At 38.9% G+C, this 15,716-nt stretch overlaps 3 protein-coding genes across 3 annotated transcripts in view; all 3 read left to right on the top strand.

The window, feature by feature from the left end:
• LOC308102763 (4-galactosyl-N-acetylglucosaminide 3-alpha-L-fucosyltransferase 9-like) overlaps positions 1-3,257 on the top strand; it is a 4,025-nt gene extending 768 nt beyond the window's left edge. Inside the window, exon 2 of the mRNA XM_080452624.1 lies at positions 564-3,257. Coding sequence (XP_080308750.1) covers positions 571-1,629 — 1,059 coding nt within the window. The 5' untranslated portion in view covers positions 564-570 and the 3' untranslated portion in view covers positions 1,630-3,257. The remainder of the gene's footprint in view (positions 1-563) is intronic.
• Positions 1-15,716, top strand: part of LOC308103242 (4-galactosyl-N-acetylglucosaminide 3-alpha-L-fucosyltransferase 9-like) — a 274,031-nt gene that overhangs the window by 246,630 nt on the left and 11,685 nt on the right. The window lies entirely within an intron of this gene.
• LOC308103244 (4-galactosyl-N-acetylglucosaminide 3-alpha-L-fucosyltransferase 9-like) lies at positions 7,996-11,783 on the top strand. Its single transcript, XM_080453150.1, has 2 exons — positions 7,996-8,222; positions 10,556-11,783. Coding segments are annotated over exons 1-2 (1,089 nt in total). The 5' UTR covers positions 7,996-8,220; the 3' UTR covers positions 11,643-11,783.

Genomic DNA, 15,716 nt, shown 5'->3' with positions numbered 1-15,716 from the left:
ATAAAAACGTTATTTGTTTTATGTTTGCTTTATAGAGCGACTTTGAGTATTATCATTATAATCATTATAGGGTTCAAGTGGTTAAGATTCTATTTATTATCTCTGCCGGGCCGGACGACCAAATGGTTTGTTATGATTTCACCCCTGTCCCTCCGTGTGTGTTAGTGTAAAGCTAATCTCTGGCACCAGTAGACCGATAGGCGTGAAACTTTGCATGTACATTTCCATTAGGCCAAGGAAGAATGTCTGCCCCAAATTTTTCAAATCAACCTCAGGTAACAGGTCACTTGAAAATTTGGCCTATAACTCTTGAACCATAGGTTGTGCAATAAAATAATAACCATCCCCGGATTCCTTAGATCATTATGCAACTCAGTCATATTCCAGTCTTATTGGCCATGATTGACTTTCAAAATTTGCGGGCCCCGGTAGCCAACCCGGCCTGGTGGAGTCATGCGCTCTGAGAAGCGTACTTTTCTAGTTTATGCATTAGGCTGTTCGCATTTTAACACATTGTGAAACCAAGTGCTGTCCAACTAACTTATGCATTTTTTACTATACAGGAGAAAGATGCCGGGTTTAAGCAAGAAGAAGTCACGTCTTGAGATGTTAATGGCTTTAGGAGTGATGTGCACAATGGTAGTATTTTTCTTTTACTTTGAGAAGGCATCTCATTCTGCCAGACTCTGCCATTGGAGAAACCACAGAAAACCGATTGTCATTGTGTGGACGCCGCCACTCGGTGTAAAGTTTGATTTCAGGGACTGTGTGACCTATTATAACATAGATAGCTGTGAGCTGACATATGACCGATCTCTATACAATGAAGCAGATGCCATCATTTTTTTCCATAAAGACATTCATCCGAACTTGGAAAACTTGCCAAAAACCCCACGTCCTCATTTCCAAAAATGGATTTGGTATCACGTAGAGTCACCGACTCATACAGAAAAAACTCCTGGTCTGGAAAATCTGTTCAATCTGACACTGAGCTACAGACGAGATGCTGACATCACAGTAAGGAATGAGCTTCTAACAAAGAAAACTGTGACAGATAATGATTTTGTCTTGCCAAAGAAAGATAAGGTGGTCTGTTGGATTGTGTCCAACAGCGTTACAGCCGGTGTAGCTGCCAGGGTAAAATACTTTAAAGAATTCAGTAAGTACATCAATGTCACTGTCTATGGTGAGGCTTACTCAACACGACTAAGCTATGAGGACTTTTTCCCAACCTTGGCAAGTTGCAAGTTTTATCTTGCATTTGAAAACTCCATTCACAGAGACTACATCACAGAAAAGGTGAACGGACCTTTGGCAGTGGGAACGGTGCCAGTCGTTCTGGGCCCACCAAGAGAGAATTACCAAGAGTTCATCCCACCTGGCTCTTTCATTCATATCAATGATTTCCCAGATGCCAGATCACTGGCAGAGTATTTGCTTCAGTTGGACAAGGATGATATGAAGTACATGCAGTACTTCAAGTGGAGAAAGTTCCTCAAAGCTACACCTCATCTTCTGACAATACAGAATGAGTTCACTCAACCCATTTGTCTTGCCTGTGATCACATTTCACGGGACAAGGGTTACAGTGCTGTACATAATCTGTATGACTGGTACTTTTCATACTGACACAATTGTATCGCTGTCTGCTTGTCTATCAATCAATTTGAAGAAGCAATAACAACCAGAATGCTGAACTGACGTGACATCAGTAAATCAGGAGTTAAACAAATGTGTATGTATGTATGTATGGAAATGCTCAGAATACTTCCAGCTTGTCGGAAATATAATTGAAAAAAATATTGAATTATGATGTCAAACGATATAAACTATTCTAGTTCAAATTACGTTGGAGACTAGAGACATTGAGATATACTGTAAAAGGCTAAACAGCGCCCCGGTCCTCCTGGTGAAGAAAATCAATGCCGTTTCTACAGGTGGATTTTGGCTAAAAGTGCAAAATGTGTTGCATAATTCTTCTTCATAGCAAATTCGAGCATTTGTAGAAACAAAAAACACGCACGTGTGTAACTGATGGATTACAAGTTTGCAGCAGTCGATCTACACATTTCCTAGTATTTTTTTACAATATTTACATAATTTATGTAATTTATTATTTATTCTTTGTGACAACAAAGTCCAATGTACAAGCGTATGAATAGCAATGTGCACATGTGCAGATTGCAGTGTACGAGCGCTCAAATAAAGTTCTACAAGCTCTCGCATTTTTCAATGTCCCCTGCTTGCTCAGTTCAGGTTTTGCAACAGACGTATTGCAAAATATGTAGCAATATCCGAGCGCAATAGTTTTACGAGTTTGTGATGTGTGTGTGCAGATTTATGTATATATATATATTGATGTATAATTATAAGAGTAGTATAATGTGAAGCACGGAAGTCAGCGAGTAATTATTCAACTTACAGATATAAAAGGGGTAGGAGTTTATAAGTTTTACATCTCACTCCTTTTCGTATGTTTAGATTTCCAAAATTCACCAAAACACAGGAACTTGCATCTACTCTGGTGTGTGTGTTTCTGGGGGAGTACCCTCAGGGAGTACTGCTATACAGCTCTGGCACTTCTCTAAACAATTAATAATGAATAACTATATAATAATAACCTATATTCCATAATAATAACTATAACTAAATGTACTTTTAAATTGACTGTAGCCTATAGCTGACATCGACACTAACAATGATATTTGACTTTGAACAAATGATCCATCTTTTGTGCTTGCTTAGAGTATAACATAATGTGTTTTGGTCTGATTGTCTGGTTTATTTTTAATTTGGTTAAATGTTTTGTATTGTGTGTTTACAGTATATTGTACTGCTGTCTTTAGGACCCTCTCAAAAACGAGATGCTGCATCTCAATAAATAATTTAAATCAAATGCCTAATTCTATTTTAGGAATTAGGAATTATGACAAGCTGACCAAGATACTATGGCAGTGATGTTGATGTACAGCCTCAGTGGCCAATGGGGCATCTACATATTTATGTGTGTGAGTTTGACCATCAGATGCTGCTCAAGTGTTTCCATTCAGAGGAGAAAACCCCCACAAAGAAAATTTATCAGCTTCAATTTCATAGTGTCCCAGGTGCAGTTTCACTTATATCCTGTATCCTGTATGAGTTCTTTCCCCTGACTGGATGGAATTGGTATCCCAAATTGAAAATGTATTTTTTGTGTACGAAAAAGGTGGAGAGACTAGGAGACCCCTATACTGAAATAAATATGCTATGGTAATGATTACCGGAATAATGGAATATAGAGCTATTTAGCACTGATTATTATTAATAAATACATGTGTTTGAATTGTCAGTCTGTTCTTCTCTTAAAGTTCATTTTAACATGCAAGGCCACAACAAACTTATTATGGAATACTGTAAACAAGTAATTCTTTATTGTATTGACTGTCCTACGTCAAACTGTGAATATCAGCAGCCATAGGACAGCATGGAAGGAAGACTTTTATAACAGTCAATGACCTGAAGTTGGCAAGGAATATCGTCTTTTAGCCAACTGAGTTGCTGTCTGACAGATTATAAAACTAATAAAAGTGGCTACAGTGGGGTTTTTTTGTCCTCCACAAACAGATCTTGTGCTTTTAATATGCTATGTATGCAGTATTATGCTTTGATCTGCTGTTTCTTTGTAAGGTCTAAGATAACTATAAAGATACAGTTAAATCGTTCTAACTCAAGTCGATGTTGATCACATGACTATAGAGATACTGTGATCTGCATCATGTTTGGACAAAATCTGCAGGAGCAATCGGCGCTCCTGGTGGCGCTATAACAGGCCAATTTAAAAAAAAAATGTTCCTCCTTTTTTTAGTTTCTTGCTGTTGCATCTTAACCTGACTCCGCCAGATGGGGCGGTATTGACTTCACAAGTTTACAATATAGCCTCTATCTGGGATCGCTCAGAGATTGGAGTTTTAACCGACTGTGCCCAATCGAACCAATCAGCGGCAGCTACGGGCAGGATCTTGGCGAGACCGGGTGTGACGCCATCGAGAAGCGCCTGTTCCATGTAGTTATTTCACTATTCATCATGAACAACAACACTACAAGTTGCGCAGCTACTATACGTCATGTAGACACGTCAATATGATTGGTTGGAGTTAGCATGCCCAGACGGTGATAGCCAGACGGTCCCATCCAATCACCTGCCAAGTAGCTTGAAATAAGGGACCGCCCTCTTAAGCAGTTGGGCTACCGAGATACCATGGAAGTAGGTTGTGAAACAAGTGTGAAGCAAACTTCTTCCATCTGGCGGAGTCAGGTTAGTTGCATCTCCCCTTCCAATAAAGCAAGGGCAAGTGCCCTCCGCCTGTCCATTATCGGCACTACACCTGAGATCTAGTTTGATAAAGATAGCCGCGGCCGCCTAACAAAGTTCGATAAAGTCACAACGTAACCGGGCGACAGACAAAGCGATTGCTAGTCTACGGACTACGGGGAGGGAGGGGCTTGAAAGCAAGTGACAGATACCGAGGTGTAGGTTGCCTCATGCCTCACTGGGTTCTATTGGAGAGGATCCAATAAACAAAACTAGAGGCAACCCCACCCCCCAAATACTTTACATAGATAATCCATAAAGTTTGCGTATTGGCGGGTTTGCAAACAGGCAGGTTGAATGGTGTTGAAAGATGATGAAAAATCAACAAACAGCTTGCCATGATTTTAAATAAAAGCTCACGCAAGGTGACAGTAGCGTCCTCTGTACACCCTCCTGTCCGCTCCTATAGACAAACTGCAACGGACCAAGAAGGTGTTTTGTCCAGAAGTTCCGGTTTAACCAGTTTCTCAACGGACTATTATGATCAGGGAGGTCAGGGCAACCGGCCTGCAGTCATTTGGAACCTTTGGGTAGTTGTTCTGTGCAACACATGTACACACATACACGTGCACGCGTGTTTATTGCTTTTTAGTATTTACTGTGAGGTTTATTTTCCTCTCAGTGTAATGCTCTGGTTAATGAATGCTATTGGTTGGGTAGCTTCTCAATCAAGAGCGGGGGCGGGGAATGAATGCTATTGGTTTTGTTGCGCGTCAATCAAATCATCCCACCCCTCCTAGAGCATATCCTACTTTATCGTCAATTTTAAAATAAATGGGAGCATAATTTACCAAAAGGCATATCATACACACACACACACACACACACACGCACACGCACACACACACACACACACACACACACACACACACACACACACACACACACACACACACACACACACACACACACACACACACACCATACTTGCTGGGTTCCTGATTTGAGTGTTATGTGGTGCAACAGCCCAAATGTTCTGGGGCATTAGATCCACTGTCTGATCTGGTACGTGGTACGCTATGAAGCATTACCATTTTGGACTTGAACACAGGAAATCCATAGCAAATAGTACATTTTTATTACTTTAGTTTAGCTTCACTACTTTTACAGGGTTCCTACGCAAGTATGGGATTTAATTTCCAGGTCTGGATAAGTATGGGGGGGGGGGGGAAAGAGCATGTAAGCACTTTATATTATTATTATTATTATATTACCCCTACAGTAATTGTACATGAAGAAGGGATGTTCATGTACAATTCACCAGTGAACTAGAGAGTAGAACTAAGGTCTATTGACTTTACTTTATTGGCTGTTAGATTAGGTAAATCATATCAACTATGGCTTCCTTATCATTTCCTTTATGGCTGTGTTTATTGTAATTTCAATAGACACTGCGAATAGACTGTGCAGCACAGACACAGAGCTTTTTTCCCCTTGTAATTTTTGGTTCTTATTTATAAAAGAGACTGTGGTATCTGAAAACCACAGACTTAAAGGTTCTATTACACTTTTGTAGTTGCCAACAACGCCATATTGTAGATAGTTTGTTGTTCCAGTGGTGTGAATGAATGGTTGTAGAATGAATTGAGTCATCACTCCAGCAGTGAGGTTAGATTCTTCCGATTTATTGCATAGTACAGAGTTCCACAGCCAGCTCCACAGCCTAACGGCCTGGAGTGGCACACACACTACAAGCTTATACATGTCATAGTCTTTATAGCACTGAATAGGTGGGTGGGGGTCAGCCTCCAAAGGTGAGACCCCACCCAGACAAACAATAGATCACACTCTGAGTCCCTGATTCGATTATAAGGCAGGAAGGGGGGATGGGGACACATGCACAACAGCCAATAAAGCCAACAGCCAAACTAAAGTCAATAGACTTTAGTTCTCTTATCTAGTTCACTGGTGAATTGTACATGAACATCCCTGTTACTGTAATGTAGGGGTTGAAGGTAACAATAACAATAGTAATCAATAACATTGCTCTGTTTTAGCATTGACTGGGTAAGGTTTAGTTACTTTCAATGTGGCGTCCCTATTGTGGTCATGTCATTATAGGTGAACATTTAAAAAAATACAACAAAGTTCAAATGTATAAAGCAGTGCTTAATTGAATTGTATGAGCCTATTGTACCTATCTACACTCTTGCAATTATTTGGCAACATAATAGTAGGCTATACATTGTCAGAATAATACAGTACAGTTGGATTTTAAAACTATTTATTTACATAATAAGCATATACGTACATGTAGCTATTTATACTTATATGTCAAATATGGTCTGAAGAATCAATAGAGAATTCTGGAAATTTGAGTTTGGAAAAGCATTGAATTTTGAAATGGAAAATGTTTAGGAACCCTGTTTTACCATAAAGTGACAAACAACCCATCTGGTAGAGCATGTTTTCAGAAAATTATTAGACCATTATTAGAGAAATCTTCTTGCATGATGAGGAAGTCTCAGACCTTGCATAGTTGAGATGTGGGATATGTGGAACAATGGAAAAAGAAAGGTCAGAGTAAAAAACCTCATACACCAGTAAGTACATGATGAGTGATTAGATAAGGATAAAGGGCATGACAGGATTTAAAGGAATGCAGTGTCACAACAACCAGTGGCGTACCCACCATAGAGGCAGCCCAACTAAAATCTCGCCTCCCCTAGAAAATGAAGTAAAAGACAAAAAAAAAAATCCAAACAGTATAGTTTCCGTCGGACCATAAGCCTGCCTCGTCCATTCACGCGGGCAGGCAGCTAATCACCACCGTATCCATTCAGCAGAGCGACCCTCGCCTATAGTGTAAATGTATGCCTTTGTCTTCATGGGGTACCAGGAGTGCCAGGGGTGGGGGTCAGTGGGCCCTCACCTGTACTCACCTGGCATAAAAGGGGCTCTGAGAGCAGCTTGAGCCGAGTACCCCCCCGCCTGCCCTAAATGTAATTCCTGGGAGCGCCACTGGTCACAACTACTTCCATGCAAGGGCTCTTAACTTTAATCAGAGGTGAGTAAATGTATAAACTTGGAGGTCTGGTGGTGATTTTGGACCCCCATGCTGTGGATCAAGGGTTTCCACTGATTATGATTGTGGAGTGTTATTATAGTTATATAGTGTTATTTTTGGACACTTTGAAACACTTTCTCTCGATAGTGAAAATACAAGCTGTACTTGTCCACTTCTGCCCTCCTTTGCTTTTGTAGCAAATGGATCCTTCTGAACAGATCTCTTTTTGATCTTATCCTACGCTTTAATTGTCTGACCACACCACAAACTGTATGAATCCATTGTCTTAAAAAATAAAAGGTTTCTCCAACAAAGGATTAAACACACATTTAGCTATTTTCAGGGAATTAAGTAGCTATTATCAAACATTACTTCTAGCTGTCTTGTGATGCAATAATGTACAGTACCATGTACAATACCACAAATCTCCTGCAACATATTAATGAGCATGTCATCCCAAATCTTTACGAGTCACCAACATTATTCAAACCAATTTGAATTCAAAAATTAGATTGAGAATATTCAGTATGTTTTTACATTATCATGACAAAAATATATAGGCTATATTTTTCATTTTTTCAAAATATATAACTGTTCATTTGGTAGTAATATCATGTCCATTCTGTTATTGCAAGAACTCAATCAATATAAAGAAAAACCTCATGAGGGGAGGAGCAACAAGAGAGAGAGAGGCCAATGGGACAAGACTTGACCAACCAGACTGAGCAACAGATCCCTTGGAGAGCCAGCACATGCAGAGAGACCTTTCTTACACCCTGACCATCAGACGCTTAAGGAAGCCAGGAAGCCCCGCTTCATCTGCCTGCCACTACCACGTACCAACTCTCCTGACTGCCTGACCATGTAAGATAATCTCTGATAAAATTGTAGATGAAAAGGCTCTTAAGCTTTTATTTATTTGTTTATTAGGCTTGTAGTAGGCATGAGTGTGTACATTTCAATATCGGTGGTATTATTAATAATCAAATTAATAACCATAAATTTGGAATTATGTGTATTTAAAATAATGAGATGCCTGGGTAAGGCATGTTGGGCATGCCATTGGAGTGAGCATTCAAGTTGAGAGAGACTTTCCTCAGAGAATGGGACCATGATGGCAAGACACCTGAGGGCACAGGCAGAAGCACTGTGTTGGGGCCCTGAGCTATCAGATTACACTGAGTGTCTTTAGAGCTGACAGCTGGATGTTTTACATGGCTATTAGGAATCTGTTCCTTAAGTAAAATGATCTCTTGCTGTTGTTGATTACTCTTATTAGTAAGCTGTTCATTTTTATTTTTCAGACTTCTAATTGAATCTTGCAGTATGTCAATGCTCTGTTTTGACATGGCAATTTGAGATACTGCATCATTCAACGTTTCATTAAAGGAAGTGATGCATGATTTCATGTCTTTCACTTGGGCCTTAAAGTTTTCGTTGGTGTCATGCATCATATTCATTGTTGAATTAAATATGGCAGTGAGCTGCATGATATGATTTTGAGCAGTATCCTTTTTCAAATTTTGTTGCTGTGACAGTTCCTTTTTGGATGTCAAAATTTGACTCAGAATTTACATGAGTAGAATTCTGCGTTGCTTTCTCTAACGGTTGTGTATTCTTTGAATCAATGATTGTTAGTCCAAATTCAGAGATGAATTTTAGTGCATACAGCACTTTTTGAAACCACGGCTTGATATTAGCCATAATTACAATCAAAATCATTAATGGTTGTAAGAATCTCACCAATTCCATGAAATCGGTGCTCTGAGTTAATGTGTCAGGCATTTTGGAAATGATTGATTAGAGAATACGCAAGGATAAAGAAAATCTGATACTATTACACTACAGCAACAAAAATGAAAAGGATTTAGTTGAAAGGATTGCAGTAATGCAAGATTATTTTGAAGATTCAAACAAGCAAGGATAAAATTTGATAGATTCCTATAAGATTACTTAAGGATAACACACTAACACAGACTATGGGAACAGCAAGGGAGCGGAGGAGCTCTGTGATGCTGTGTGTGTGTGTGTGTGTGTGTGTGTGTGTGTGTGTGTGTGTGTGTGGTGTGAGTGGTACTGTATGTGTGCCTGTGGAGTCCGGTTTCAGCAAGCAGGCTGACCCACTGGAATAGCTTTTTGACACACTACTCACGTCACAACTTGGACTGCCAAGATGGCGGTCTGGAACGGACGCTGTACTCTTAAGATGGTGGCGATGGCTTGCTATCTAGAGTAGCGTCACAGGACAAAGAATGTGCAGCACATTGGGTTAAGGCTAGTTATTCACAGTGAGAATTATGTCCAACCCGTACACTGAAAGTGAGAGGGTTAAATAAGGGGACTTACCTCGACTCGCAAAATAGGCCTAGATTAGCGAGGAGCGCGACCCTTAAGTTTTAAGCACAAGGAGTGTAGTTAGTAACTGTCTTAAACTCAACTTATACCAAATCAAATATTACCAGGTGAATGAAACAGGTAAGCTATGCCTATATTTCATTAAGTTACATCTGGCTTAGCACATCCTCCAATAAATGTTTGATCCTATTGGAAGGGTACTATAAGGAACTGTAATTGCTTATTTTGCACTTTCACACGACGTCAGTGGACTTTTCACGCATTAAGCATACAGTAACTGATTTTTGCGTTTTTACACGTTAATGGACTGGATTAACGTTAACTTTACGCAAATTGATGACTTTTTAGGCTCGCATTAATTTCTCTGCTCTTAAACTTTCAAGATTAGAAACAGCAGATCTGTGGGATTGCACAGTTGCTCAGAATAGCTGTTTGGGCTGCTGGACAGTGGCTCAAGTTTCACAGGCTGCCTGAAGGACTGAGGATTTTAAGCAAAGTTGAATTATTATAGAAGACAAACTTGTTGATGACACATCAAATCAAGGTTTTCGATGCCTCACGCGGGGCGTCAATTATGTAGTAGGCATGAGTGTGTAAATTTCAATATCGGTGGTATTATTAATAATCAAATTAATAACCATAAATTTGGAATTATGTGTATTTAAATTTTTGACTCTTAATTTTAAATACACATAATTCCAAATTCATGGTTATTAATTTGATTATTAATAATACCACCGATATTGAAATTTACACACTCATGCCTACTACAGGCTTATCTTAATTTTAAGACATTGTGACACTTAGTGCTGTCAAACTAACTTATTTATTTTACTCCACAGGAGAAAGATGACGGGTTTATGCAACAAATTACATCTTCAGATGATAATGGCTTTAGGAGTGATGGTCACAATGGTAGTATTTTTCTTTTACTTTGAGAAGGCATCTCATTTATGCACATCTGAAATGCAAAAAATCAGTGACACTCTACCATTGGAGAACCACAGAAAGCCGATTGTCATTGTGTGGATCCCACCACAAGGTATAAAGTTTGATTTCAAGGACTGTGTGACCTATTATAACATAGATAGCTGTGAGCTGACATATGACCGATCTCTATACAATGAAGCAGATGCCATCATTTTATTTCATAGAGACATTCATCCAAACTTGGAAAACTTGCCAAAAGCCCCACGACCTCATTTCCAAAAATGGATTTGGTATCATGTAGAGTCACCGACTCATACAGAAAAAACACCAGGTCTGGAAAACTTGTTCAATCTGACACTGAGCTACAGACGAGATGCTGACATCACAGTAAGGAATGAGCTTCTAACAAAGAAAACTGTGACAGATGATGATTTTGTCTTGCCAAAGAAAGACAAGTTAGTCTGTTGGATTGTGTCCAACAGCGTTACAGTCGGTGTAAGTGCCAGGGTACAATACTTTAAAGAATTGAGTAAGTACATCAAAGTCCACCTCTATGGTGCGGCTTACTCAACACGACTAAGATATGAGGACTTTTTCCCAACCTTGGCAAGTTGCAAGTTTTACCTTGCATTTGAAAACTCCATTCACAGAGACTACATCACAGAAAAGGTGACCGGACCTTTGGCAGTGGGAACGGTGCCAGTCGTTCTGGGCCCACCAAGAGAGAATTACCAAGAGTTCATCCCACCTGGCTCTTTCATTCATATCAATGATTTCCCAGATGCCAGATCACTGGCAGAGTATTTGCTTCAGTTGGACAAGGATGATTTGAAGTACTTGCAGTACTTCCAGTGGAGAAAGTCCTTCAAAGCTACGCCTCATCTTCTGACAATACAGAATGAGTTCACTCAACCCATTTGTCTTGCCTGTGATCACATTTCACGGGACAAGGGTTACAATGCTGTACACAATCTGTATGACTGGTTCTTTTCATACTGACACTGTCAGATTTGTTGCACTTATTGTTCTTTTAGTTTTTTTTCTATTGTTTTAGACCACACATGGGCAACATAAGGCCGGACCCGGCCCTTTGACCATCTCAATACGGCCCGCCTAGTCAAAAAAAAAAGAAAATGACTGCCATTAACTCCAATTAATAATAATGAATATTTACCATTTGAGTACATACCTGCATTCCTCCATCCGTATGTACTTAATTGTTTTATGTTTATAATGTAACAGTGAAACAGGGATTGAATCAACGCCTGAAGAACACCTTTCCAGGTAAAACGTTGGTATTCATTTAATAGATCATATCTGCATCATGGCTATGATGCTGCATTCATACAGGCGCAGATACAAAGATACACAGCATATTTGTCGCTCTGTTGCTTTGTATCTTTTGTAGTACAGCTGCAAAAAACAAAAACAAAATTGTAACAGAAAATTCTTGTTGTGAAAGCAAGGACCTTATTCTAAAGTAGTCTGGCATGTCTAGCAAATTCATGCAGTTTTAACATAATTCAGCACTATGTGTTTTAAGTTTCAATTCAATTTGACAATGCGTGGCCCTTCACTCATTTTATCGAAGTCATACTGACTTGGCCCTCTGGAAATAAATGTTGCCCACCCCTGTTTTAGACTATTGGTTTAGGTATTTAAAGCACATTATTACTACTACCGTAGATTATACTGTTTATTGTGTTGATGTATTTTTTATGTTGTCATTGATGATATTTAATCACATTTGATCGCATTTTTACTATGATGCCTTTCAGACCCAAATTTAGATCAAAGAGTTTCTCTGTTGCTCATCGTTGATTATAACCATCAGTTGAGTTGCAACAGGTTCCATTTACAGTACCCTTGCTGTTTTATGCTAATAAAGTTGTCTAGTTCATTGATGTCGTTTGAATGTATTTATTATTATTATTATTATTATTATTATTATTATTATTATTATTATTATTATTATTATTTTATTTGTCTTTATGTTTTAGTTCAATCTGATGTTGCCAAATGTGTTTCTTTTATTTTATTTTTGGTCAAGTAGGCTACACTCAATGGACTTCACAACATTCTGGTGTTATTTTCAAATCTACTCAGCCTTTTTCTATGCACTGCAGGCAGTTTTTAATTTGCTTATTGATTCAATATTTAGATTTTTCATTGATATTCATGTTATGAGACATTTCTCTCATACTGTAGATCTTATAGGCTATATGAGGATTGCATGCAGTACCAGGAAATGCTTAACTTGTACATAGTCAGTGAAGGCTGTAATTTGCCTACTACTATTATATGTGAATGCAAATAAGTTGTTTTATTGTAACAGCAAAGTAATTCAGTGTTTTCAGTAACAACTAAATTTATGAAAGATGTTGCACATGTTGAAAGGTTAGTAAACAATAACACTGACTGAAACAAAATGTGATGCCTAGATTGCCTATATATTGTTATTTTGTTTGATCAATGTCCTCTAAGCCCATATGGGCTGAATGGGCACCGCACCTGGACAGATACATGACACTTTAACCACTTTAACCCTGGTGTCCTGGTTTTGGGGAAGTCATTATTTGCAGACAATTTCATTGATTGCACAACATGGAATGTTGGGCAAACAACAAGGAACAAAGGACACAACATGTTGCAATGTGACACTGTGTGACTTGTGAGCTTGTATATTGTCCTTTCTGTGTGGCATAATCATACGGTATGACTAAAGGTTGAGAACCACTGGCCTTGGCAACACAAACACGTTTTGATATGTGATGTTTTTTTGTAATGGATTGGTTTTAAATTGTTGTATTAGTCATGTCTTTTTGTGAGGACCACGATGGAAACAAGTCCTGGACTTTGTTGTGTTTTATCCTTGTTGGTTTGAACCTGTACGCTTGTTTTTGTATGTATAGCGTGGGCGTTGTCTCCCACTCTGCCCACGGCCCATCCTCCTCCCACTCATCACATGCTACCTGCAGTATTAAGGCAGCGCACCTTTTGCCCGCGTTATGTGTCTCCTCTTGTTTGGTCTGCAGCGTGTGTGCTTGTCCTCTTTGAGTCCTTCATTTTGTTCCTTTATGCATCAGCACATCCTTCTGGTGTTTCTAGTCCTGTGAGATGTGTGTGTAACTTCACCATGCACGCATAGGAGTTTCGCTACTACCTGGTCCCCGCCGCTGTGGGCATTGCAAACTGTGCGCTTTGCCCTTGAATACGTGAGCTTGGTGACACCACACTGCTGCTTTGCTGTAAATGAAAGTGACCACACTCCCTCGCTGGGATTTAGTTTTTGCCACGGTGGGAATAGCTGGTAGTGGATCCTACTAGTTCCCAGTGGTGGACAGTAACAGAATAAATGTACTGTTGAGTACTGTACTTAAGTACAGATTCTGAGGATCTGTACTTTACTTGAGCATTAGAACTCTGAAACAAGAGTTACAAGGTCCTATACATTCATTGTGAAAACATTACAGCAATTCATTGATATAAAAAAAACTTTTACTTGTACTTTAAGTATTTTAAAAAGCATGTAGCCTACTGTAAAAATGATGAATGAATAAAATGTAATTTTGTCCAATCTGTATGGTAGAGTATATTAATACAATATAAGTTCAGGCAGGTTATTGTGGGCCAGCAATGTTCGGAATTCGCCAATCAGGATGGAATATGAAAAATAGGACGGATCCGTCTTGTAGCACTTGACTATAGAGATTATGTGAATTCCAAACATTGCTGGCCCACAATAACCTACCTGACCTGTCGGAGACCTGTGCTCCAAGGAACACTTTTTCTAGTTTCCATTGAGGTCCTGTGCATTCGAATTCATCGAGACATTTAAAGGCAAACAACAATATACAATAATGTGCAAGACATTGTATATAAGAATAGTAATACAAAATATATACAGTAAACAGTTGGGGGGTGGGGGGTCATTTCAGGTCATAAGCTTAGACTTTTTAGTTTCAAATTGCAGTGACCTGTAGGTGCTCTTTTAGAGCGTCTTTTAAGGAGGGTAAGGAGTCACACTTGTTTATGACAGTTGGTAGGGCATTCCACATTATAGCATTTGACCCCATTTTTGTGTCGAAACTGGGTTCAGTGAGATCAATGGAGCTCCTTCTGACATGATACTGGCAATGATACTGACATTATATTGACATGATACTGACCATGATACTGACCATGATACTGACCATGATACTGACCATGATACTGACATTAAACTGACCATGATACTGTCATGATATTGACATGATACTGACATGATACTGACCACGATTCTGACCATGATACTGACATGATACTGACATGATACTGACCATGATACTGACCATGATACTGACATTATGCTGACCATGATGCTGTCATGATACTGACCATGATACTGACATGATACTGAGTTTGATCATGATACTGACCATGATACTGACCATGATACTGACATGATACTGACAATGATACTGACAATGATACTGACAATGATACTGACAATGATACTGACCATGGTTCTAACATTATGCTGACCATGATGCTGTCATGATACTGACATGATACTGAGTTTGATCATACTGACCTGATACTGACCATGATACTGACCATGATACTGACATGATACTGACATGATACTGACATGATACTGACATGATACTGACATGATACTGACACTTTTCTCAACAATATGAGACGTTATTACATTATGAACTTTTATTACATTATGAGCGGCTACGTACAGTTCTTAACGTAACACATTATTACATTATTACATTATGCAAAAATCTGTTATTACGTTATGCGCTCATGATTTTATCACATTGTGAGCTAATTATTACATTATGAGCTTTTATTACATTTAGTTTATTACATTATGAGCCGTTATTACATTATGAGCCATTATTACATTATGAGTTGCTACAAGGGGTCTCCCTGTCTCTCCAGCTCTTTAATAAACAGAAAATACATTTTCAGGTGGGTGACAAACTTTCAGCAAATCAGGAGAGAGTACCCATTTATTAGCTTAATTTTATAGTGTTCCAGTTCCAATTTTGTCTGCTCATTTCTGTGTGTCATTACTTC

The sequence above is a fragment of the Gymnoscopelus braueri genome (genome assembly GCF_963280865.1).
Source record: "Gymnoscopelus braueri genome assembly, chromosome: 16".
Classification (NCBI taxonomy): domain Eukaryota; kingdom Metazoa; phylum Chordata; class Actinopteri; order Myctophiformes; family Myctophidae; genus Gymnoscopelus; species Gymnoscopelus braueri.
Note: the sequence above shows the minus strand (reverse complement) of the source record. Positions and strands in the feature narration are given on the sequence as shown.